At 43.1% G+C, this 26,709-nt stretch overlaps 1 protein-coding gene across 5 annotated transcripts in view; it reads right to left on the reverse strand.

Moving 5' to 3' along the window:
• Gabra5 (gamma-aminobutyric acid type A receptor subunit alpha5) overlaps positions 1 to 26,294 on the reverse strand; it is a 92,511-nt gene extending 66,217 nt beyond the window's left edge. The window contains exons 1-6 of one of the 5 annotated variants that reach the window (XM_021648701.2): positions 26,209 to 26,285; positions 24,704 to 24,763; positions 24,185 to 24,344; positions 7,392 to 7,513; positions 5,528 to 5,595; positions 5,210 to 5,430 (exon numbers count right to left, since the gene is read on the reverse strand). In XM_021648701.2, coding sequence (XP_021504376.1) covers positions 5,210 to 5,430; positions 5,528 to 5,595; positions 7,392 to 7,513; positions 24,185 to 24,270 — 497 coding nt within the window. In that variant the 5' untranslated portion in view covers positions 24,271 to 24,344; positions 24,704 to 24,763; positions 26,209 to 26,285. Of the gene's footprint in view, positions 1 to 5,209; positions 5,431 to 5,527; positions 5,596 to 7,391; positions 7,514 to 24,184; positions 24,345 to 24,703; positions 24,764 to 25,370; positions 25,831 to 25,938 lie in introns of those variants that run through there. The other 4 variants (XM_021648696.2, XM_021648709.2, XM_021648721.2 and 1 more) reach the window with 4 other exon arrangements.
• Positions 26,295 to 26,709: the final 415 nt, after the last annotated feature.

Genomic DNA, 26,709 nt, shown 5'->3' on the forward strand with positions numbered 1-26,709 from the left:
ACTAGGGTATATTATGTATAGATATTTGCATATGAATACACACATCTCACTTTCCAGTTAAACTTTCCTAGCTATAAATAATACTCTTTAAATACATTACTCATAAGTGAGATATTTATAACACGTGTAATTTTTTTAAGTTACACTTTCACTGGAAGGATGATGACAATCTTTGAGTTGATCTGTGAGTATAGTGCCCTCTAGTGGGCATTGGACTGACGTGCATGTTTACTCTACCACAGGTTTTCGGCAAAATGACTTGCTGTGTTAGAAGAGATAATAACAGAGAGTAATGGAGGTGAATAAGATAAAAACATTATATGCATATAAAATTCACAATGAAAGTCAGTATTTGCTCAATTAATGTATAGTACTAGATTAAAAAAGAGTAATACAATAGTTTTCGTTTGTTTTTTAAAGTGTGCTTTCTTAAGTAAAATAGAAGAGGGCAAGCTCACTGGGCAGGAGACAAACTGGAGAGGCACATGATGCAGACAGTGCTGGAAGATGTTACTCTGCCTCGTGCTCTGATACACGGTAAAACTGTCAACACTCCAGTGTTCCTGCCCAGGTCTTTCATTGCACAGGAATAAAGGAATCCCAGATGGAAGAGCTGCTGGGTTTCCTGACATAGGACTCTGGCTCTGCAAGTCTTCTCCTGTAACTTCTTTCTTGCCTTTAGTGCTTTCTTCCCCCCCAACAGTCTAACAACTTTGGCCAGGAGCCCATTGTGCAGAGCTATGTTCCCTAAGGTGGTGTTCAAAGCATTGTCTTAAAGGGCACACATATTCAGAGGGAGCAAGGAAAAGAAAAAAGAGGCAGCCATTGGCAGCCAAGTTACCTGTTCATGAAATACAACAAACAACAGCCTGAAACCCCATCCTGAGCTGCAGGGATTTGCCCAGAAGGCATCCATGCACTCCTTCCATGCAGCGATGACAGAACATTCCACCCAGAAAATAAAAACAATTACACAGGCTGGCCCTAGTGACAGTTTGAGAGAGCGTGAGCAAGTACCTGGGGTTATTACCTCTCCCCTCTGTGACCTTAGGAAGAAAGGCCTGGGGCATCTCTGCAGAGGCTTCCTTGAAAGTGAAGCACCCACAAATGCTGGGCACACAACTCTACGGAGGGCGTTGCTGAAGGTGTCCTACCATAAACCACTGGTCACAGTCTCTAACTTCTCATGCCATATTTGCAGATTTGAAAGGAAGATGGTGTGAAAGTGAGACACTCAGGAGAAGCAATATTTAAAATTTCGTATTAGTCTTCTGCTGATTTAGTAAACTGCAATCTGAACTTCTTGGACCATGAGTATGGATAGTTGTTTACATTTGCACACACATACACACATTTCAGTGTCCTGTTAACTTTTTCTAGCTATAAATGTAAAACATTCTTCAAATACAAACCTCTGCAACCACAGAGAGCCATGGTCCCAGGATCCTTGTGTTTCTGGGAAAACATCAATAACATGCAAAAGGCTACAAATAATCCTGCCCACCAGCCTGGGGGAATGAAAGATAACAACTCAGGACACTTTCAGTTTACAGCGGGTTTACTAAAACACAACCCTTAAAAAAACGTTGTAAGTCTCTGAATTTACATTGGGTTTCTTGTTTGTTTTGTTGGTTGGTGCTGGGAATGGAGCCTGGGTTCTCATACAACTAAACTCACAATCTACCCTGAGCTACATTCCCAGGCAAAAGTGGCTTCTTTTTGAAGGCAATGGGAAATGTCAGTGGCTTTCTTTAGGCTCACTAGAGCTATTGGTGAAATTAATCTTTAGAGGATGGAAACAATGATCCATTGGTGCAACCCTAATTAGCTTCATGTAAGTGTGTCAGGTGACAGGCAGTTAGGGAACACACATCAGCAATGGACAGAGAGATCAGTTTGCTCATTGATGTGTGTTTTTAAATGACTGCTAGCTTAAAAGACTTCTGGGGCATTGTGGGGATGGTAAGTAAAAACCCTATCCACATATAGCCAGTTCTTTGGTTTATATTGGGTTTTACTTTGCTGCGGGGGGGGGGTACTATTTTAGAAGACAATGGCTACTGTACTTAATATTTCTAGGTCTTTCTAGGTTAAAAAGGGTACCATGAAGATATAGCTTTTCCTACACATTCACCTTTCATCTTTTTAATTAGATACAAAGTCTTACAGAAGAGAACACAATTTTACTTGAAAAACATACCCATTTGTGTATTCCTTCTACTATTTGGTGTCATGAGCAACACCACAATACACATTTCTGTACAGACCATGTTTCTTATGATCTCCTCAAGGAAAAGCACTGTTTTTGTAGGGTGTGTTAATGTTATCTGTTCCTGTAACATATGCCTGCAAAATACCAGTTTACAAAGAGAAATGGGTCTTTTCAGCTCATAGTTTTGGAGATTGCAGTAATGGCCTGTTGTCTCCATTGTTTTGGACTTGTGGCAAGAAAGATCTCAATGGCAGGAATGTATGGCAGAGTCATACCATGTGACTCACTCTAGAGAGCCAATGAGAGGAAGAGGCAGTCTACCCCCTGACTTGAAGATGATACCACACCCCTTAAAGATTCCACTTCCCAAAATTACTGCTTAGAGGGTAAAGCCTTTAATATTGGCCAATGAATGGACATTCAAGAGCCAAGCTACAGTGCCAGGTCTGATGAGTAACTTCAGTGTTGAACAGAAAAACTGCTCCATAGAATGCCCATGATTGGTGGGCACCAGATCCTCATTTGCCAGCATGTGCTTTGAGCTTTGATGGTAATTTGCATGGACATTTCACTGTCTTTGCTAAATCATTGAAATGCTGGTGGGTTTTTGTCCACACAAACTTAGACATATCCTGGAAGAAGAAATTTAGCTGATAAAGTACCTCCGTATGATTGATTTGTAGGCAAGTCTGTGGGCACCTGTCAGGGTTACCACCCTAGAAAGGTTGTCAGGGGTTGTATAAAAAAGAAGACTGAGAAGGCTATGAAAAATAAGCCAGCCAGTGGCAGCATTCCTTCATGGCCACTGATTCAGTTCTTGCCTCCCGGTTCTTGTCTAGGTTCCTGCCCCGACTTCCCTCCACGATGGGCTGTTACATGGAAATATAAGCTGAAATGAACTGTTTCCTCCCCATGTTGCTCTTGGTCAAATTGTTTATCATAACAGCGGAAACCTAGCAGAGATAGCTTTAGCACACTAAGATGCACAGCAGTTCCAAAAACTATTCCACTTTTTAAACATTGTAGACTGAGAGAAAGAAAACTCATTGTCAACTTTGCAGCTCATTAACAGACTCACTCTGCATAAACAACCACTCATTACTGCCACAAGTCGCCCTGGCTCTCATCATTCTTACCTTCCTTGTGGGCATGGTACTCTACAGACGTACTAATAGGACTCTCCTAGATCCAGTAAGAATGTGGCTGCGCTCCAGTGTTCAATTCTTATAGATCAAGCAAGAATATTACTGAAATTGTGGCTGGCCCTTTGCTGGCTCTGTGACCCAGAGGTGATAACCAACCTTCTGCAGTCCTCACTCACTCTAAGCACTAAATGCGAGGGCGTTGCCTGTGCCTGGCTAGCATAGCTTCAAGAACAGGAAGACTGCATTGTCCTCTACTATGGCCTGATAGACTAAGATCAGAAAGGAGAGGAGAACCTCCCCTATCAGTGGACTTGGGAAGTGGCATGCATGCAGAGGGAGGAGGGAGGGTGGGATCGGGAGGGGAGGAGGGAGGGGCTTATGGGGGGATGCAGAATGAATAAAGTGTAATTGATAAAAAAAAAGAACAGGAAGACTTGATGTCTGTGCCTTGAAAACGATACTCAATGAGGGGGCCCCTATCCTGACTGTCCCCCTAACTTCACTCTTCACACAGGCAATGTGCACCACAGTATGGCATCACACTGCTAAAGCTGTGCATTTTGTAATGGATGGCTTTTATTTTAGATCTAACCATTCTCTTGGAGATGAGACTCAAGGACAATAATCTAGTGGGATGGTGGATATCTTTATTCTATGGAAAATATGTCACTCCCACAGCAGTCTCATTCAATCCTTTCACCCCGAGGCTAGCTGCTCCCTAGCATGCTCCACGAACTTCTCCCACTCTGACCTGTACCTGTCTCTGCCGGATTGAGTTCCCTTGCAGACTTTTTCTTGTCCATGGGGCACTGACCTAGGACTCATTCTCAATCTTGCCATCGCTTCCCAACCTTTCCACAGACTTCTTTATATGGAGAATGTGCTGTTTAAAGACACTCTCACGTGCCATGTCCATCTACAGGCACAAGTTCAAAGGCAATGTGAGGAAAAGAGAAGAGTTGGGCAGAAAATGAAATACCAAGATGTGCGTCACAGGCTTGCTCACTACCACTTCTTAGGACAAGTCAAGTCTTGCTGTCAGGTGCAGAGCACTATGTCCATGTGTCCTTGAGGACCTATAGTTCTAAACCCAGCCTTCATGACAATAGCTATATTATTTTTCCAGTCATGTATTATATATTAAAGTTCTTCTTGGACAAATATTTAATAAAATAAATTCCATAGATATCCAGATGAGTGTGTGTTGGGGTGGTGGGAAATGCAGCCTTATGTTTTCTTGTTTGTTTTTGTTTTCTGTAACTTTGAAAACATTGCCTGAAGCCTACTTAGACTTGTTATAGAAACTGGAAAGCTACGAAGAACTCTTGTTCACTGGCCAATTCATTGACTAAGTGAAGTCTGTGAATAATTTAGAACAAGAATGAGAAATATAATTTTAAGTTACAAATATTAAAACTTATTCTTAGTATATGAATCTTATCAAAACATAATAAATGAATGGGGTTTCAAACCTTGAAAAAGCTGTACAACCGCAACAAAAATGGGTTCATTTTAGGTTCCTAATAAGATCTGTATAAAACACAATTTTCTTCTTTCATTGTCTGAGCCACTACTTTAAAGGGTGCCCTTGAGCATGTACCAAACACCAAGCATGAGTACGGATGCTGATGGCCGTGGACCTGTGTGGTCCAGGGAAACGATCTGATGGAGAATTAGCATCTGTATTTCTCAAAGGACAAGCACTCACCATGTCTGTGCATCATGCCTCTGACCCCCGCAATGCAACCTTCAGATTATCTACATACCCATTAGGACACTGAAACTTGTCCAACTATGTCCAGGCCATCATCAGCTGACTTGGCCTGCCACCCAGGGGTACTCAACTGCTCACCGCATGGTGTAGAGAAGTGTGCCATCGTCCTCCAGCCTCAGCAGCTTGTTGGGTGTCGTCATGTTGTGTGCAATGGATTTCTTCCCATTGTGGAAGAATGTGTCTGGGGTCCAGATTTTGCTGGCAAGAAGGTTGTTGAGAGGGAGCCGTTGCATAGGCCCCTTAAACCGCAACCTTTCATCTTTCCAGCTTTGTCGGAAAAACACATCTATGGTATATTCCTAAAGCAGACAAAGACATCGGGTGACATCTCAGTGGGAGAACACCTTACCACAGTTGACTCAGTGTGGGAATTGTTGATTAGGCTTCGGTACCTACCATTTCCGTGTCAGACACTGGGCCAAAGCTGGTAACATAGATGTCAGTTCGCACCTGCGTGATTCTCTCTGAAACACAGACACAGGTTGCTTTGTACTGCCTCACCATGAGTCTCTTCTATACTGGGTTGGTGTTCTAAGTGTGGTGCCCAACTTCCTTCTTTGGAACCAAGGCACAGGTGTGTGTTTTTTTACCTGAAAGACTTGAAAAAATACTCAGTGGATCTGGGTTGCTTCACACTATAAATCATTAGAGTATCCATCATTAGGAAAATGGCCTATGTCTCATGTTTCCTCTGCCCTTGGGGAGCCGTCCTCAATACAGTAGACTGAGATGGGAGGTATTGAGTGGTGACATTTCTAAACCTGGAGTCATAAGGTCAGCCTGTTGTGGATACTGATGAGCAAATCTTCATTTAAAATTGGAAGCACAGGGTGGATTCAGGAAAGGAGTAGTGAGAAAGGACTTTGGTGCATGCCAATACAAGTAGGCCTTGAAAAAGAGAACCGTTCCTACGTATATGACATTGTGAAGTGTTAGAAGCTCCCATTACTAGGCCCTACTATCATTCTAAAGTAATGGGATGTACAGAATTGATCAAAATGATCAACCATACTGAGACAGGGGCTTGTGTTTTCCCTGGTCACGAGTAGAGACTGCATTCAGAATGTACCACCACCTACACTAAACTACTCCAAGAGGCCAGATGGCATAGTGGGCTCAGAGAGTTTCATGAAGCTCCTCTTAGAGTGATAATCCACTTATGTATCATTCTTTGTGGTGTAATTTTATTGCCTGCCTTCTGGATAAGATGCAAGCCCTACTGTAACCTCTGAACCAGAGTGGCACAGTAGGTTTTCTTTGAATGAGTAGGAGTAGTAAAGGCTGCCTGAATAAAATTCTGTAAGAGTTGAAGGCAGAGCCAGGCACAGTGGTACATGCCTGTCATACCAGCACTCAGGCAAAGGCAGACAGATCTCTGTGAGTTTGAAGCTAGCATGGTCTACAAAGCAAGTCCAGGATAGCCAAGGCTACACAGAGAAACCCTATCTTGACAAAAAGAAGTTAATGGCAGCACAGCTTCCTTCCTATGCTTTGGCCCTCTGGCTGTACAATAGAGATGGACTGCTGGACACTGAGACTGAGAATGCCTTTCAGTGAGGCAGAGAGATGTGGCCAAACCTGTGTGCACTTTTCTTGTACAAAAGATTAGGAATACTAATCTGTGCTTTCTGTGAATCTTCATTAATAATATAAACATTGGAGAACTCGTTTTACTTCAAGAATTCATCTTGCAAAGGCTCTAAACCTTACTATATATATAAGAACAAAGGTACTGGATACAGGAGTTTGGGAATAGTCGATATTTCATATCTCCACTGTGTTCAAGGGACTTCCCCTTTAGGTATGCAGGGACATTGCAAACACCATAGCTATGGTCTCAGTGAGAAATAAGACTTCCAGCATGTAAAGAAAAACTATAGTTGACAGTGGTCTTCTGATAAGCATTTATAGATAAGAGAGTGAAGGCTTTTTCTGTTATTTCCTAAGAGAGTGTACTCAGCTGTAACAGCAACTAAGAACTAGGCTTCTCCCTAAGGAACCAGAGTGGACTGTCCGATTATCTGGAGAGCAATGAGTCTTCAAGAACTTATTAAGGAGTTCTACTCCTTAAGGATAAGGAGACCACTCTCCTCCAGCTCTATAAATCTAGAAATGATAACACAGACACAAGGTAGATGGGTTCCTAACTCAGAATCCTGACAAAGTTCTCTCACGGGTTATCTGAATTTCAGCCAGCATATTTTATGGCCTAAGGTGATTTTTCTCTGGGTCTTCACCAGCCTTAGTTGGAAATACTCACCTCCCAGCCCAGGCCGCAGTCTGTTGTCATAACCATCCAAGAGCCCATCCAAGATTCTGGTGAATATTGTGATGTTGTCATTGGTCTCGTCTTGTGCAGAACCGGTTGGCATTTGTGAAAAGCTTTTAAAGAGAGAAATAAAAAGAAGAAAAAAATTCCAATTGATTTTTATATATTATTTTCAAGATAGAAACACAATACTCATATGGCATCTGACACTGGAGGACTGGCATTTGAGAAACAGACCTCCCACACTGCCTTGATTGGCCACTGAAATCCCTTCAGAAGCCTGGATTTTGAATATTCTTAGTTCTACTCTAGGCCAAATGTCTGCCAACATAATGCTCCAGGTTCCCTACTCTTTTAGAGGAGCTGAAGGTCCATGTTTCTTTTCCAAAGGCCAGGCTGCTCTTACAAGATGGTGTATCATGGCTGGGATATGTTGGATCACAGAAAGTGGATATCAATGCTTTAGCCACATTTGAAAAACAAATGAGCCTCTTGGCTAGCAGGGCCAAGAAATCACAGGAATTTCAGAACTTTTATTTAAATAAAAACAAACAAACAACCCCCCCCGAAACAACAACAATGAAAATCCCGAGTCTGTGGAATGAGAAGAGGGAGATGGAAAATTTTAACCCAAGGAAGGTGTGGTGACACACACCTTCAATCCTAGCACTCAGGAGGAGTGTCAAGCAGATCTCTACAAGTTCTAGACCACCCTGGTCTATAGTGAGTTCTAAGCCAGCAAGACCTGCATAGTGAGAGCCTATAATTGTACCCACGTTGGAAGAAAAGAAGGTGAGCAAAAATCCACTGCACCCTTACTACCAGACTGGCCTCCAGAAAAAGATCAAGAATATTCTGAGAATATTCAATGGTCTGAAGTTTTCCAGACTCCACAAGGTGGAGCTGGAAGCCAGAATCAAGCCACTTGTCTGCAATCAATGAAACCAAGAGCTTGATGAGGCAGACACACAGCAGTTCTGACCTCAGCATCTACATGGAGAAAAGATGAACAAACTAAGGAGAAAACTCAGAGGACAGGAAGTCTGCATACCCAGGAGACAGTAGCATGTCTGAAGACCACAGATCCTCCTCCATTTATTTCAGAGGCTTTCAGAACTACAATCACTACTTGACATAAAGGTTGGTTTTGGCTCTACAGACTCAAGGCAGATTACTGAATGAAATTCAGTATTCTTGGCACTTGGGAAAAGAGCACATAATTCCTGGCACTTCTCCGAAGTCTGGCTGTGGGATCCAGGTCTGCATAAGCACTTTCCTTCACGCAGTTTTTAAAATCAGAGTTTCCATCTCTCTGTGAGAAAATGAGGTCAGAAGGCACATGCCCTTTCCCCACTCAGCTCTTGAAAACCCTGCATTTTCATCGATTGCATCTAAGCAGATCAATCCTTTACTGGCCCCAAAGTGAGTCCCTTTTGAATAAGTATAAAATTCTCTTGATCTAATTTTCATGTCATCATTAAGATGCATATAGCTGGAGCCCTCCCAAGCTAAAATTCAGTACTGTTAGTACAGAGTCCACAAATATGAGTGTTTTTTTCTGTTATTTTAAAGTACTATGTGCCTCTTATTGCCTGTCTTTTCTTTTTCTGTTTTTTGGAGACAGGGTCTCTCTATGTAGCACTGGCTGTCCTGCAACTCACTCTGGAGGCCAGGTTGGCCTCAAACTCACAGAGATCCACCTGCCTCTACCTCCCAAGTGCTGGGATTAAAGGCATTCACTACCACTGCCCGGCTACACTATGTGTCTCTTATTTCTCTCTTTATTTTTTTATAAATTATAGTTTATTCACTTTATATCCCAGCTGTAGCCCCCTCTCTCCCTCCCGGCTCCACCCTCCCTTTCTTATCTCTACCCATGCCTCTCCACAAATCCACTGATAGGGGAGATCCTCCTCCCCTTCCCTCTGACCCTAGCCTATCAAGTCTTATCAGGACTGGCTGCATTGTCTTACTCTGTGTCCTGGTAAGGCTGTTCCCCCATCAGGGGGGAAGAGATCAAAGAGCCAACCACTGGGTTCATGTTAGAGACTGTCCCTGTTCTCATTACTAGGGAATGCACTTGGAGACTGAGCTGTTATGGGCTACATCTGAGCAGGGGTTCTAGGTTATGTCCTTCATAGTTCTTGGTAGGAGTATCAGTATCAGAAAAGACCCTTGGGACCACATTTTTGGTTCTGTTACTTTCTTTGTGGAGCTCCTATCCTCTCCAGGTCTTTCCATCTCCCTCTTCCTTCATAAGATTCCTTGTGCTCTTCCCAAAGTTTGGCTATGAGTCTCAGCATCTGCTTTGATACCTTGCTGGGCAATCTTTCAGAGGCTGTCTGTGGTAAGCTCCTATCCTGTTTCCTGTTTTCTCCACTTCAGATGCCCATCTCATTTGCCTTTCTGAGTGAGGATTGATCATCTTACCCAGAGTCCTCCTTTTTGATTAGCTTCTTTAGGTGTATAGATTTTAGTACGTTTATCCTATATTAAACGTCTCATATCCACTTATAAGTGAGTATATACCATGTATGTCTTTCTGCTTCTGGGATACCTCATTCAGAATGATCTTTTCTAGTTCCCACTATTTGTCTGCAAATTTCATTATTTTCTTGTTTTTAATTGCTGAGTAGTATGCTATTATGTAAATGTACCACAATTTCTGTATCCATTCCTTAGTTGAGGGACATCTGGGTTGTTTCCAGATTCTGGCTATTACAAATAAAGCTGCTACGAACATGGTTGAGCAAATGTTCTTCTTGTATAGGTGAGCACATTTTGATATATGCCTAGGAGTGGTGTAGCTGGATCTTGAGGAAGCACTATTCCTAATTGTTTGAGAAAGTGCCAGATTGATTTTCAAAGTGGTTGCGCAGTGTCTCTTATTTCTAACACCCAAGATAACGTCAAACTTCAGAAGAAACAATGGAGCCCTACCTCCCTATAGCTAGCAGCTGAGTGAAAAGCTTTGAAACATTTGGACTGCATAAGAAGAATGCTGTACTCTGGGCTTCCTTGGTTGTCTCATAACTGGTCACAAAAAGTCTGGTCTCATATTCTCCTCCTCATTACATTCAAAGATTATCCAGTTTTAGACATTGTCCAGATGTCAAACATTGGAAGGATCTCAATTTCTCTTTAATTTAAAAATTGATGTGTGAGAATATGCAATAGTAGGAGAAAGCAACAGAAACATTATCTATCCTCACACATGGGTCCATTTCCTGTTGTTTAAAGTACCCGAGGTCAATGCCATCCAAAGTCTTAAACATAAAAATGTCATAAATAGGTAGTCCAGAATTTATAAACTGTATACTATTCTGGGAATTGTATTTCTGAGTGTCTCCACTACATATGCTACCTGTGAATGATAGCTGTCTCAATGATAGATGTGGACTATCACATCACTGTCATGTACAATGTCAAGTAATATTTATTTTTCTCGTCCTGAATTATGAGGGTAATGACACTGGCAACCTAATTACAATACATCATTTTTCTATTTTTTATTGTTGGTCTTAATATGTTAATATGCCCAATATGTGAACTAAATTTCACTACAAATGTGCATTATAGGAGAAAATTCAGCATATGTAGGATTTAGCACTACCCACCAGAGGTTTGGACTATATCTCCACTATGGGCAATTATTTCATGTTTCAAGACCTTTTCTAAGCTGGTCCATTATCAGTTGTGAAGCATTCTTCAACTGCATTGGATAGGAAAACGTCCCTGGCCATCAGAAGACAATGATTTGGTGGTCTCACTGGCTATTTGTGTGACAGTGGACCACAGTGCTGCTTAGTGCTCTCTTCCCCCGCAACAGACACATGTCCGCCCATTGATTTATTGAGCAACTGCTGTGTTCCTTGTATTTGACTCTCATTTTACATGTTCCCAAATTGTCACCAATCCCAGAAATAGAAAAAATGCTTATGAATTTTAATTTTAATTTTTTATTTTATAGGTATGGGTGTCTTGCATGAATGTATGTCTGTGTAACAAGTACATGACGACATGTGCTCACAGTGGCCAAATGAAGGTATTAGATTATTTGAAACTGGAGTTATGGATGCTTGTAAATAACCATGTGGATGTTAGGAATCAAACCTAGGTCCTTTGGAAGAGCATTCAATGCTCTTAACTTGAGACAACTCTCTAAACAGACACGATTTTAAAGATATCTTTTAAAATGTCTACTCACACTACTTGTCCATAATGACACTTATCTTAAAAAATTTCACTGTCTTCCCTATCTTGCCATAATTGCCTCCTGTGTTGTTCTTTGGTTCTTCATGTAGCAGCATTCACGGCTGGGGAATGGGGAATATTTTCTTTGCTCTATTAAATAGTCATGTGCCAGGAGTAGAAAAAAAAGCCTCTGGAAATGCCCCTTATGGCAGAAGCAGGGTTTGCTTTTTGCTGCTGCTGTTTTGTGGATTTTGTTTGTTTATTTTCCACAATCAACCTGAAAAACCTACGATATGTGGCTGTGCAGCAATCCTATTCTCACAGTGTGGAGGAGAATCTAGGACTGTTTGCTGCCCTGGCACAGTGCCTCCTTCACCCACAGATATCTGGGGACTGGTTATGTCTCCATCAAGCTGCAAGATCTTTAAGAACTACTTCTTAGGCCAAAAAGAAACTCCCACTTAGTTCAACAAAGACACACTGAAAGGAAGACAGTGGGGACATACTGGGATCTGTGTTCAGTGGGAAGCAGTGTTACCAAAGGCCTCAAGTGGAGGAGCCATGCTGTCTTCACCATGTAGGCCTGGCCACCATCTACCTTAACACTGCTGAGTGCATTCAAGGGGTCTACTCACTCTTAGCACAATTGGGTGTGGACTCCTGTTTCAGGGGCAAGGTAAAGATCTTTAGAGGAGTGGATCTTCTGTAAAGTAAACTGAATTTTATTACTGACAAGTGTTTTCAGCATAAGAGAAATACTTTTAAAAGTTGGTATCTTACTTCAATTATAATCAAAGCTAAAATAGCTAAATTCTCTTAAAATATGGAAGTTTCTTTATAGTTTAACAATATTACTTATGAAAACATGCTACGCTTACCCAGTGCTTCAGTTCTATCATTTTCACACTTAGTGACCTTCCATAAAAGGAATTAATTTATTATTGTAAAACTGCATTTGAAATTTTTAATTAATTTATTTACTTTACATCCCAGCTACAGTTTCCCCTCCCTCCTCTCTTCCTAGTTCTCCCCTCCTCCACCTCTCCTTCCCACATCTACACCTCCTCTCTTTCTCTTCAGAAAAGGAAGGGACACCATGGATAGTAACCAGCCTTGGCGTATCAAGTTGCAATAAGACTCAGAGTATCTTCTATTGATGCAAGATGAGACAACCCAGTAAGGACAAAGGGACCCAAAAACAGGCAATAGAATCAGAGATAGTCCCTGTTCCTGTTGTTAGGAGTCTCTCATGAGGACCAAGCTACACAAAATTTACATATATGCAGATAGCCTAGGTCAGTCCCATGCATGCTCTCTGATTGGCAGTTCAGTATTTGTGAGCCCCTATGAGCCCAGGTTAGTTAATTCTACAGGTTTTCTTGAGGTGTCTTTGACATCTCTGGTTCCTACAATCCTTTCTTCCTCTCTTCTGCAGGATTCTCCAAACCTTGTGATTGTGAGGATGTGGCAGAAAGGAACTCCATTGTTGGTGGGAGTCCAAACTTGTACAGCCACTTTAGATATCAATTTGGTGATTTCTCAGAAAATTGGGAATAGATCTACCTCAAGACTCAGCCCTACCACTCCTGGACATATAACTAAAGGATGATCCACCATACTACAAGGACACTTGCTCAACTATGTTCATAGCAGCTTTATTAGTAATAGCCAGAAACTGGAAACAACCTAGATTTTCCTCAACCAAAGAATGAATACACAATAGAGTATTACTAGGTTATTAAAAACAATGACATCATGAAACTTGCAAGGAAATGGATTGAACTAGGAAAGATCAGACTGAATGAGGAAACCCAGATCCAGAAAGAAGGGCCTGGTAGGTATTCACTTGTAAGTGGATATTGGCCATAAAGTAGAGGATGCTACAATCTACAAACCCAAAGAAACTAAGTAACAAGGAGGGCTTGTGGTGGAGTGTCTCTCACAGAGAAGGAAAAATAGAATAGGCATTGTGGGTTGACAGGTAAAGAGAGGGAAAGAAGGAGGAGATGGGGATAGGAAGGATTGTGTTGGGGGAGGTTGGAAGGACAGAGTACTAGGAGAGACTGAAATGGTTGGGTGTGTCTCTAGGATTAGTTAGAAACCTATGGCAATCAAAACTCTCAGGAATCTATGAGGGTGACCCTGTCAAAGACCCCTAACAATGAGAGATATGGAGCTTAAACCAGCCATCTTCTGTAACCAAGCAAGACTTCCAAGGGCTTGGGATAACAACCTCACCAAAACAGGGATTCTTAAGATAACAGAGATGATCTTCAATATGGAAACCAAAACCTGTGGATGCTTCAGGTCTCTTTTATAACTGTTGTGGGTTTGCAGAAGATGTCTACACATCCTCCCTTATATTTAAATCATGTCTAGATCTGGCTGTGCTGGTAGTTATTAAAGCATGTTATTTAGGGACCAACACAAGTAGAAAACTCTATACATGCTTGGTTACAGAGGTTATTTTTCCAATATTTTTAATCAAAAATGAAAAATGTGTAGTTGAATTCACAGATGCAGAATCTGCAGGTATGTTGGGCCAATTAACCAGCCTAAACTGATTTAAAAATCACCATCTTTTGCATTTTCTTGCCTAGTTTATACAGATAGCACAGGGATTGGATTCAGTGACTGGTGATTCTGGTTTGAAGAATAAATGACACAAATGAGTTCCGCTTTTCAGCCTGGTGAAAACTGTCTGCAGGATAGGAGGGGACACTGGTGTATACTGCAGAGTAACGAACGTTCCTGAATTTCCTGTCATTGCAGTCCAACTTCTAATTCTGATAAATTTGATTTAGAAACCAGCATCTCATGAAATATGACCCACTAAAGGGCTGGATTTCCAGGCAGTCTCTAAGAGAAATAAATTGCGGTTGCCTTCAGCAAGAGTGAAGTCTTTAAGCACAGGAATCTCTCCCACTCAGTGTTACCTCCTTCCTGGCTTTTTCAAGGCATCAGTTTCTCAATTTCTGGCCCCTGGAGACTCAGGTTTTACTGATCTCAGAGAGAAAAATGAAACAAAACAAAAACAAAACAAAAAACAAAACAAACCCCCAGTATTTGTGGAGCCTGACCTGGTGACCTTCCTCTGTGGTCCTGGTAGAAAGTGAGTGTTCCAGGGCTAGGGTAGAGGAGAAATGGCTGCCATAGGTTCAGTATCACTGGCTCCTGCACCCTTTAAGTTTACAAATAGTTTCTCGGGGAATCCCAGTGATGGACTTCAGTGACCACTGTCTGGTCCTGTGCCAGGTACTGAGGTGAGAACTAAGGACAGGTAGAAGGCAGAGTTAGCACTGACATTGATACATGAAAATCTTTGGGGCTGGAGAATTTCAGTAGGGACAAAAAGGGTAGGAACCTAATGTCACTTCATAAAGCATGGCATGAGAAAAACAGAAAAGAGAGAGAGAAAACAAGGCAGAGAGAGCTCTGCCTGGGTCTGTGATGAAAGAAACCACAAGATTTTCTGAGACTGGAGATTGGCTCAAGCCAATTAAAGGGGTACTGGAGAGAATTGTGAACAGTTGTGCTGAAAGGGCAAGTAGTATTTATAGAAGGATTGGGAGACCTCTGGTGACAGCCAGCACTAGGTCTGTATGGCTCCTCAGTCACAGAGCACTGCGAGGAGCCAAGCTGTGGGTCTAAACATCTATACCTCAAAACTTAAAAATTCAAAAATTTACCTTGTACCTGGGAAGATAATCACACACAAATCTAGAAAAGACTTTGGGTGCCATGCTGTACTTTTAAAATCTTCTTGAAGATAATAATAACCTGAAGTCGTTTTGAACTGCTTATAAATTACAGACTTGGAAAAGGCAAGCTGGGAGAAGAGAGAAGACAGCAATGGAGTTAAGAGATAGGACACAAGAGTGTCATTAGTTGGATAGTTGGATGTATTTCTTTTGGCCTTTCTTAAAAAAACAAAAACAAACAAACAAAAACAAAACAAAACAAAACAAAAAACCAAAAAATGGTCTCACTACAAGGCACAAGCTGGGCCTCGAACTCCTAGTCTAACGCAGTTTTGTTTGGTTTGTTGTTTTTGTTTTTGCCTCCTCCTCTTAATTAGCTGCAGATCTTTACACCATGCCCCCTTTGTTAGAATTTCTGAATGAGGTTGAAGAGAAATGAGGAGTGTGGAATCAGGGATGAAAAATCCAGAGGAGGCTACCTTCAGAGTAATCACACCCACACAAGCATGAACTTTGGTGCAAATTTTGGTCATTCCCTCCCACATCTCCAGGCTCTACATGCACAAATTTCATCAACCACTGACTGAAAATGTTCAGAAGAAAATAGCATCTGTAATACACATGCACAGGGATTTGTTCTTGTCATTTTTCCCAAAGCGAAATAGTAAAATCACCATTTATACTGTGTATGCAATCTAAAAACAGTTTAGCACGCTGGAGGATGTACACAGGTTACATGCAAATACCAAGCATTTCACATAAGGGATATCCAGAGGTGCTTCTGTCACCAGCTCCTCAGAAATAACAAGGGACAATGGACCCTGGAAAGGAAGTTGTCTAGGAATTGTTTTCTCAGTGAGATCTAGAAGAATTTTTCTTTCTTTCCTTTGTGAAGAATTTAAAAGGATTTTACACCAGTATGACTTTACTATTTATACATCCAGATTGTAATATCAAATAAAAATAGCAACGTATTAAGTAACCATGGTAGGTTTCACTACTATGGTATTTTAAAAAGGACAATCTCTCATCAGCTTTGGGAAGGTCATTTGAGCATTGTCATAGCGCAGAGGGTGTTGCAGGAGACAGAGCATGATGGGGTTTTTTGTGATGTTATCTGTGCCTGAATGATGACCACATGTGATTTTACATAAAATGGCTCAGTGGTAATAACTTCAGGCAGTTTTGATGTGAACATTTTTGTGTGCGTCAATGTACCTATCTTCTGAAACAGCATTCCTTCCCCAGGTTTTTAGCACTTCTAAGAAATGCATCTTCACTTGATGCTTGCTAAGATCCTTATATAACTTATATAACTGTAAATAAAGAGCAACATTCACTGATGTTTTCCTCAATTGTCCATGTCATGCTTTAGTTACCTCATAAATAAAAACATGACAGGTAGTAGCTGGACAATAGATTTTTCTTTCCACATGAGAGCCTGTCTCAAGGTGGGAATGTGAACATGAAATACATTTCATGTGGCCGTGAAGTACTATGCCAGAAACTTCAGGTCATCCTCATACCCTCACAGCTTCACTGTGCTGCCCTTCAGTTGTCAAAACCAAAGCTGTCTTCCTCAGTACCCTTCCTGTACTTTCTCCATGTCCTTGGTACTGCTGCCTGGCTCAGAATCCCAAAGCTTATCACTAGGACTCCGCAGGCCACAAATTACCCTGCCCCTTTGTTCCTTTTCTCAGAAAATTCACTAGGTAAGCTGTATATATTAGACAACCCCCCAACACACACCTGCCTTCCCTTCTCTTGCAGCTGCTCCTGTCTAGATCCTGCTACCAATATGCCAGGGACCTATCCTTTCTAAAGGCCACAACAAGACCCTGAATTGCCAGATCTAAGCGTCAAGACCAACTGTTTATCATAATGAGCTCAGTAGCTCATTATTCAGCCTCAATAACTGCATCTCTCTTCCTACAGAGCTTTATCCTTGGCCTCTGAAAACTCTTCTCATTAGGTTCTGGCTGTTAAATGTATATTTTCTTACTGGTTGATTTCTTAAAACAGGATCATGTTGTATAGCTTGAAACTGAGGTCTTCTTGCTTTAATCCCTAATTGCTGCTGTGTCCAACTATACTCTTCTTTTCATTCCTCATCTCTGTACCTCTCAGTTTTGCTCTCACTCTTATCCCCTCCTAAACTTATAACACCATAATATCTATGCTCTCTTTCCATCTGTCCTCACGCCCAGTAGCTTTTAAATCAAGATGCATCCTTTTCTGGCTTCCATCTTCCTGCATCCAAAGGCTTACCCACATACTTGAATATGGAAATGGCCTTTTTTTAAGGGCTTGGCCCTTAGTCTTTCCTTCATGCCCATGTCATCCCATCAACACATCTCCCTGGTCTAGTCACTTCCTGATACAAACACCTCTTAATTGACTGTATATCACTTCCATCTATCCCTTTCTTACCCCAGACTCTACTCAATTCTGTTTACTCTGCTCTCACAGGGGATACAACACTGAGGTCATGTCATTGCTACATCTAAATAGGAACATGCTAACTCAAAGCTATTAAATGAGGCCACCTGACACAGCAGTCTACAGTCTCAGATACCCATCTGGCTACAATAGAAGGATCGTATGACATTAGGCAATCTCATTTCCAAAGCAATAAAATGGGATGATGCCGTAGCTCAGTTGGTAAAATGCTTGTCTAGCATGCACAAAGCCCTAGGATTGAGCCTACTACTACATAAATTGGGCATGGTGGCACACACAATAATCTTACAAGTCAAGGGTGTAGATAAGAGTTCAAGTTTGTCCTTGGTTTCATAGAGAGTTCATAGCAACCTGGGATACATGAGACACTTTCTCAGAAACCAACAATAAATCAAAAATATTAACAAACAAACAAATAAAAAAATCCACTCCATTCCATGGCCCTCAGCAACCTTGAAGGTAAAGTCAGCAGATTGTCTGAGAGCCAATGCAGATATATCCCTTACAATGTTATTATAGCTCCCATGGATCTCTACCGCTAATGCCAACCTAGCTGCCGACTGTTTCCAATTTCCCCAGTGAGCCCCTGGTGTGATACCCTGAACTTATCACCATCCACCAGCACTAGTTTGGTATTCTCCACCATAAATGCTATTACTGAACCGCACTTCCCTCAGGTCCTTGCAATAGCTTCTTCACTATCTCTCATCTGAACTACTCTTTCAGGAATCACCATTATTTCACCATTGCTGCTGTGTTGCCTGTCTTTTTCACATCTGAACATGCTCTCATTGAAGCTAGGCTCCATTCTAGCCCAGAACACCTATAATGGTGTCTGCTTGTGGACAGGGACGCATCCACACCACTATCAAAGCAGGGTGATGACCTCCACCACAGTCAGAGAGGGGGCGCTGCTTGGGTGTGACCCAGGCGATGGTTTTCACTGTGCTTAGACCCTGAGCAGGCACACTGATTACCCTCTGGGCCACTAAACCCCATGGATAGTGTGGCTTAACACACAGACACCTGGGTCTGTTTGAGCATTTTGCATAGCTAACCAATGCATCAGCCTAGTGATGAAGAATCCACTATTATCCCCAGGTGTGACATTCAGACACTGAGCTGCAGGCTAGTTAAGAAAATTCCTCAGAGAATGAGCCAAAACAGAGATAAGAGTTGAATCCACTATCAAAAAGACTCTTCATACTTACCACTAATGAACTTGGGACAGGAACAAACCGATCGTGGACTGAAGGGACAATATTTTTTATAACCTGAAAACCAATGTGCTGTGTTGCTGTGACTTTTAGGTTCTGTCTGTTTTTGAGGCAGCTCTGACATACAGATGAGATGGAGCTTTTCTATTCCTCACATGTGATGCTTCTCTATGCATTATGTTCCAGAGACCACACATCACAGTGGGTTTGGCCTGGGCTGCTCAGGAGTGGCCCAATTCATCTACTAGAGTAGAATGTTCTTTTCTTTCTAACTCACAGATTCCCTCCACTGATGTATTTTTTTCTGTGGTGGCAAAAGCATTAGGACACAGTGGAGGGGCCTTTGTAATAGGAATGCTTGCCCTAGCAGGCATCAGGGAGACAAGGGGTGATTCTACCACTTTCAGCAGAAAAAAAAAATTGGACACAATTCCATGAGTTCTAAAGCTGAAGCTCTTTCTTTGCACCAAGTGAGGACTTGGTGAAAATTAAACAGCATGTTTTAACAGCAGCATTCTGAAAATTCATGCAATATACCCATATTTGTACATTCTTACTTGCTTGTTGGTAATTCTTGCTGCTATGAGAGTGAGTTAAGAATTTTTTTTTTTGCTTTTAATTCCAATACTTCCCTTTAAATTCCATACCAATTAAAACATGTGTTTTGTGCCACTTATTCTTCATAAAAATCCAAATACCCACAATGCTCTCCCCCATTAAAACCAGCAATGACTCATGAGCTTAGGGCCAACCTAATTAGCAGAGCTATGCTCCCTGCCATCCCTCTCATCACTGCTCAGTGAGCACTGGTGCATCAAGCATGTTTAACGTCAGCTTTATAAAGTAGAAAATCTGGAAATATGTTCCTTTTGTTCTGTCTTTTAAAACAATGTTAGTATGGCTCCATAACCCCACCAAGGCAGGGAACGTTCTGCTCTGTGCTGGACGCCCTCCCTCCTCTCTGCTTGTCTCTTTCTGCAGCCACCGTGCAGAGCCATCCGTTCAGTTCTGTCTCTGATCAACTGCTTTGGCTGCATTGCTGTAGTGCTTGCACAATCCTGATGCTGAGTGTGTGTCCTGAGCTCCAGGGACCTGCAATGCTGGAGAAGGGTGAATCTGTTTTCTGAGGGTATACAAGACAGTTTCCAGCTTCAGAAGACATGTTGAGTACAGGCATGATTCAGAGATGTTCACTGCTCCCGTTAGGAGAGGCACTGTAGTATCACAGGATGATGAAAAATAAAAAGGTCCTTCTTTGTGGCAGGCTGGCACACAGGTACACAGAGAAAGAAAGATCTTTCTTCATGTTTGTAAGAGCCTGCTTTAAACTGCCAATTAAAAAAATATTGTTTTCCAACATGTGTTTGAATTGAGGCTCCATTGTAGTAAAATTAAAATAAATTTCCCCTTTCAATAAACAGATCTCTATGTCAATACCAGTAAGTGAATGGAATCTGACATTACCTCATTGAGCTTATAATCCCCAAGTGTGCATAGCAATTGTCACTGGCCTCTCAAGTCTGACTAAGTATGGCTTTTAAAGGGTGATATATTCATTCCAGTTTAAACTTAACATTATATAATTTGGTAGCACTTTGATCCCATGCTGTTTCAGGACTATTTTTTTCTACACTGTGAAATTTAGATTGCTGGTTTCATTAAGGTAACTATAATGACTTAACTAACTCCATGTGTCTGAATGGACCATGACAGAGGCTGACTGTAAGGCCTTGGTTTATTTGTATGCTTTGACTAATGCCCTGTCATGAGTCAAAGCATACAATGGATAGTAAAACTACAAAGCTATTGAAAATGATCTCTTGGTAACTAAATTTAGGAAAAGATGTGGAGAAAGAAAAATACTTCTCATGATATTTTCAAAGCAAGTTCACATCAACTATCTTATGTAATCACCAAACTCTTCACAAATACTTCTTCAGTTGCTGAATGCTCAGATTTTTACAAGTGTGGTGTGTTAACATGTACCTGTGCAGGACCTTATGTGTTCCCCCCTTCTCATTCTCCCCTGTCTGATTTTGCATAGAACTCCTTGCCTATGGCAGCTCTCAAGTCTCCTGGGCATATCTAGGAGCTTCGGCCGTTCTCTGATATGAGTCGTGATCAAACAGGCACATTTGTGATGTCCCTTTTCAACTTCCTTGAACCTCAATCACAGAAATTCCCTTTTGGTGGTGGGAGGAGGGGACAGAGAATTTATTCAACTTGTTCCCTTCTGCAATTTCAGAGTACCGAAAACTCTTTCTAAAGCCCAAAGCACATGATACATTTCAGGGTCATATTCCTCAGCTTCTAGATTGGTTTGACATAGTGCAAAATTGTGGTCAGAGAAAAGAGCAGAGGGTGGAACTGAGCACCATGACATAGAGCAGTGCAGAGTGAGGAATCCAGGCAGGTTTTGACTGTGCAGAGTTCCCTAGTTAAATACTCATCCATCCATCCACCATGCCAGCTGCAGAATGGGGCTAATAGCACTGAGCTTATAAGGAGGCTCTTAGAATTTACTTTAAACAGTATAATATCGGTGCTCTGCATTGTAGTATTACTATTCTGTTAAGATTTAAAGTCAAGAAAATGTTATGAACCTGACTGGGTTTGAACACAGCTATTCCTACATATAATTTATTTGTAGATAAGCAGAAGCTCATCTATGAAACTGTTTCTTCATCTATGAAGAAACAGGTGGGGGCTTGTTGTGTCTTATGATGTGCTCTGTATACACTGTGCTGCTCAGCCCCCACCTTTCTGAAGAAGCTGAGCAGATACTCACAGCCCCTGGTGTATAATTCCACTCACAGGAGCATCTTCTAATAGAAACAAGTTCAAGTACTAGAGAAATTTGCAAACCAAGTGTGTGCTATACAAGAGAATTTAGAACAGGAAAATAAAAAAAAAATTGTAAGTGTCCCAAAGTAGGGAAATAGCTAATAGTGGTCCATCTGTGACTGTCCAGTTTTAAATCACACAGGCATAAAGTATTTATAATAGTGGAAACTTAGGTCCAAAACCCAACAAAAAGCCAAATAAGCAATATGACCCCAGATACATACAATACACACAGGAGCAAGCAGTGGTAGGAACCAAAAATGGGAAGGGTGTTGATAATTTAAAATACCCTTCTTTTCTATATTTGCCTGTTTCTCACATATTTTCTGCAGCTCATAGGTATTATTGTATAATAGACTCTAAAAAAATTAGTCTTCCTATGTAAAAACTAATGTCTTCTCCAACAGTTGATGCTTCTGAAGATTGAGGACTATCCTCAGACCTAATCAGCACTTCCCCCAGAAGCTGATAAGCCTGTCTCTATTTTATAGAAGACCTCATAAAGTCAAACAAATAAGAAACTAACTAAACTCATGCACATGATTTTCTACTTCAGACTTGAATATACCAGAGAGGGTGATAGCTTCCTGCCTTATTCGATTCACAATCAGAATTATTGTGCCAAATCCAATAATCTTTACATTCTCAAGAGCATAGCACAGCATGGAAATCACTTCTAAAATATCACTTAGTACACATAGTATATTAGAAGACAAGCCAACTATTTTAATGTATTAATTTGGAATGGTGAATATTCATGAGATTTCATTCAGAAAAGCAATGTAGACATTACATTTTATAGGATTTAATAAAGAACTTGCAAAGAAAAATCCCTCATATAGTAAGTGAAGATTCAAAAGGCCGGGGAGGGAGAACATGTCCCTTTAGTATGAACAAGGATAGCACCCAATGAACAAGGCCTAGCACATCTTTTATGGCATGTCCTGTTACCAATGAAAAGTACAATCTGCTTGACAGAGTGTGTGCTACTCAGTTTCAGAACCTAGTTACCAAGCATTTGATCTGTAAAAATGGACTCTGAAGTGTATTCTCTCTCTCTCTCTCTCTCTCTCTCCCTCTGTGTGTGTGTGTGTGTGTGTGTGTGTCTGTGTATGTGTGTCTGTGTGAATTATAAATGGATAGAGATTCACAGAGCTGGGCAACAGCCCACAAAGATACCTTTTTTTCTTTTTCCTGGCAAGTAAGGATGTCCTTGCTGGGGAATGGCATTTCCTGCCTGTTCTCTGACATCCTCTGCCTTTCTGACCCTTCTAATTTGAGAAAAGGAAGAGACAGGGAGAACAAGAAGAGAGGGTGAGAGAAAAGAGACAGAGAAAACTAGAAATGTAGAGATGACAGAGAGATATAAGAAAGAGTGTAAGTTGAGAGAGGAGAGGAGAGAGAAAAAGAGAGAGAAAAAGGAGAGAAAAAAGAGAGACAAGAGAAGATAGGGAAGACAGACTGACTTTCTCAGATTCTGGGAATACATCTTAACTGCCCCTGGGCACAAGCTGGAGTTCTCACCGGAATTTTATGTAGGAGAGCGAACTAGTGAACACCTACCAGACAGGCTGTACACTAGCCATCCTAATGGAAACAGGTGACTGTGTGCTGCAGTCCTTTTAACTATCCCAAGTGTTCCCTTGGGAACAAGTACGGGTAAACAGGAAGCCAAGCAGCACACTCTGTCCAGTGGGAGTACTTCAAATTGTTATTTTTTTGATTAGCCAGGACAATTTGGGGCAGTGAGGGACATGGGAGAGAAGAGGAACACTGATTCTCCTAACAGAATGCATCTTGGATACAAGGTATTACTAGTGTGGTGAGGAAAGGCTGGTATTATACAGGGACAGGAAAGGCCAAAAGAAAGAGGTCAATGGAAACGACATTTCCAGAGCCTCAGGGTGAGCCTGGTATAGTTTATGATGTCTGTGCTTGGCTCGGGCAAAGACTCTGGATCCCTTTCCATGTCACATGCACAGCACCAGTCTATCTTGAAAAGTAAAATCAGTGGCATAATGGATGCAAGGATAAAATCAGGGTGTTGCACATTTGTCCAACAGCAGCAGATGTCCCTACCATGAACTTCCTAATCTCTTCCAACCTGGGTTGGAGGAGACAGCTTCCCTGAAGCCATCTCCTGCTTCTGCTTATAAAACACCTCATTTCTTTTGTCTAACTTACTTAAAAAACCCTACACTAGGAATAGCTTTGTGCAGGTCTAAGAAAGCACAGGTCAAGACATGTTCGCCACAAACTGAGGGTGCACGAATGCAGATTTGACGAGCAAGGGCTGTCCTGCCGTACAGGATTCACAGTGGCACAGGGCTCCCGAGACCAAAAAGTGAAAGCACTGGCTACAACTTACCCAAAGCGACTGGATAAGGTCATGGAAATACAGAAGACAAGGAGGGTTTTGGTCATGATAAATCTAGAGAACATTCCATTGTCCATTCCCAGTACGAATAGTTGTTGAAGCAGATGAATTTGGAAGAAAAACTGTTCTTTCCTCCAAGTTGATCTTGAAGCTGAAAGTACACAGAACGGAGAAGCACATGAACACGGATATTTCCATCACCACAGTGAATCCAACCATGCTGCTGCCACAGAGATGCTGACAAAGACTGGAGCCTGGTCCTTGTTGCCGGCCGACTGTGCCAGCAGTTTGTATCACCTTCTCTGTGCAGCAAGACGGTATAAAAAGGTGACAGTACAGCTTTATTGCACTTTTGCAGAGCACACAGTAGCTCTAATAGACTCTTTGCATCCCTCAAATATTGTTATACTTTTTAGCACGGTATAAATGACCCAATTATTAACATAGGGCTCAAAGTTATCTGACAATTGCATTTGGTATCTATCAAATCCACAAGTGAGATAAATTTACCTTTCTGAAATATTTGCCACACGTTCAAAGCCAGCAAGCTGCTTCTTGTTCTGCAAGGTGCTGAAAGTGTGTGGGAAGAGGGGAAAGGCACATGTCAGAAACACATCTTCTATTGGATCTCAGTGGTAGACCTGCCTTTGAGGGTCAGACTTTCCTCGCTGGCTTCCTGCCCCCGGGACTACATGTCTCAACAATCATAACACTTGAAAAATATCTCTCTTCTTAGGTGGGCGCTGGTTAGCGCAGTAGAAATCCAAGCAAGCACTGCGCTGGGCCAGCAGCAACCTTAGAGAAGGCACATACATCTCAATATGCGTATAACACAAATAGATGCTCAATGGAGACGAACAATCCAGAGTTCCAAAAGAAACATTTCAAAGGAGACCCCCAAAAGTCCAGAACTGGGAAGAACACAACAGGTACTTCTATCTCAGAGAAGAAGGCCTTCTGAGATTCCCTTCAAGAATAGAAGGTTGACATGCGGTGGTCGCCTGGGCGCATCCAGAAGCTCGGCGCCGGTAGCCTGGCGAGTCTAGGCGGCGAGCACGCGGCGCCGCATGCGGGGAAACCCGGGCGGTGCCTTCTGCCTCCCTTCAGCCCCAGGCTTCCCAATCCCCACCGCGAGGCTGCTCTCTTGAGGGCCCCCCAGATCGTGGTACAAGCTCACCAGGGCTGACGCACAGCGCAGGTGGGCTAGGGGGTGGCACTGCGGAGCCGCAGCCTCCACCACCCCGCACCTGCCGCTCCGCAGCGCCGCCGGACACCTCCGGTGGCCCGGCCTCGGGCTCGCGCCCAGCCCTCCAGACCTCCTTAGCCCCTCAACCGGGCCGGTTGAGAGCTCGCCAGGCAGCGCCTTCCTCCTCGGCTGCGCGCGGTGCAGTGGCGGCGTAGCCAGAGCCCGGCCTCGAGCAGCCCTCGCGACAGGCGCGCGACACCAAATGGGGGCCCGCGCCCACCGCGCGCCCCTGTGCCCGGGCGGGAGCAGCCTTCCTGGCGGGCGAGGTCCGCGACGGCGGCAGGCAGTGGCTACCTGCTGTCTACACTGGACTCCAAGGCGATGCGCCCGGAGCCCCGTCCAGCCGCGCCACCAGGTCCCTTGACCTCGGTGCCGGAGCCGGTAGGCTCCGCAGTCTCCGGGCAAAGTTTGCGCTGCGGGCTCGGGAGCACCCAGCTGCTCTGAGCTCCTCCCGGCCAGAGGCCGGGCGCCGGCACCCTGGGCAACCTGAGCTCCTTACCCTGCGCGCGAGCCCGGGCACGCGAGCCGTCGGCGAGGGCGCATCCTGCTTCTGTGCCGCTCGCTCTCCCTGCGGCCGACCCGGCAGGCCGGTGCGGCGTCACCGCCCCATGCTGCCGGCGCGAACTTGCCCCGAGCTCCGCGCCGAGGATGCCCGGAGCCCCGCGCTCCCGCAGCCTCCCTGCGGCTCTGCTCCGCGCCGCACCTCAGGCCGCGCGCTGCCCCGCTGCAGATTCCCCAGCGCCCCCGGCGGACTCGTGCTCGCTCTCACCTCTCCGGAGCGCCACATGTCGTTCTTTGGGTTTGAGGAACGTCCCTCTGCCTAGACGCCCGGTAGAGGCCGCCAGACTCTCACCAAATGCCCGGCCCCCCCATCAGCCCGGGGGTGGGGGGGAGGGCGTGGGGGTCGTTGTCTGTCCTGCTTTCGGGAAGACCATGTTTCTGCTGAAGTTTGTTGTGGGCGTTTTGGAAGCATATTTGGTTCTCCCTGGAATGAGCACCTTTGGTTAGAGGAGGAAAGGTTCTATGGACTAACAGCAGCTTTGGTAACCTAGCGGGATGCTTAAGTCAGGAGGTCTCACGGCCAGAATCTCCTGTTCTTCCTCAGTCCTTAGGAGCACCGTGGGCTTTACCCAGCCATTCTTTTCAGAAAGAAGTCGGTGAAAAAGAAGCCTTGTCGTTTAAATCACGGATAGTAATTAATTCATTGCTGGATCTTATAATGAACTCTTTCACAACAGCAGGGCATGTTCAGGGGTTTGCTGAAGACAAG

Source organism: Meriones unguiculatus, chromosome 14 (assembly GCF_030254825.1).
Source record: "Meriones unguiculatus strain TT.TT164.6M chromosome 14, Bangor_MerUng_6.1, whole genome shotgun sequence".
NCBI classification, from domain to species: Eukaryota; Metazoa; Chordata; class Mammalia; order Rodentia; family Muridae; genus Meriones; species Meriones unguiculatus.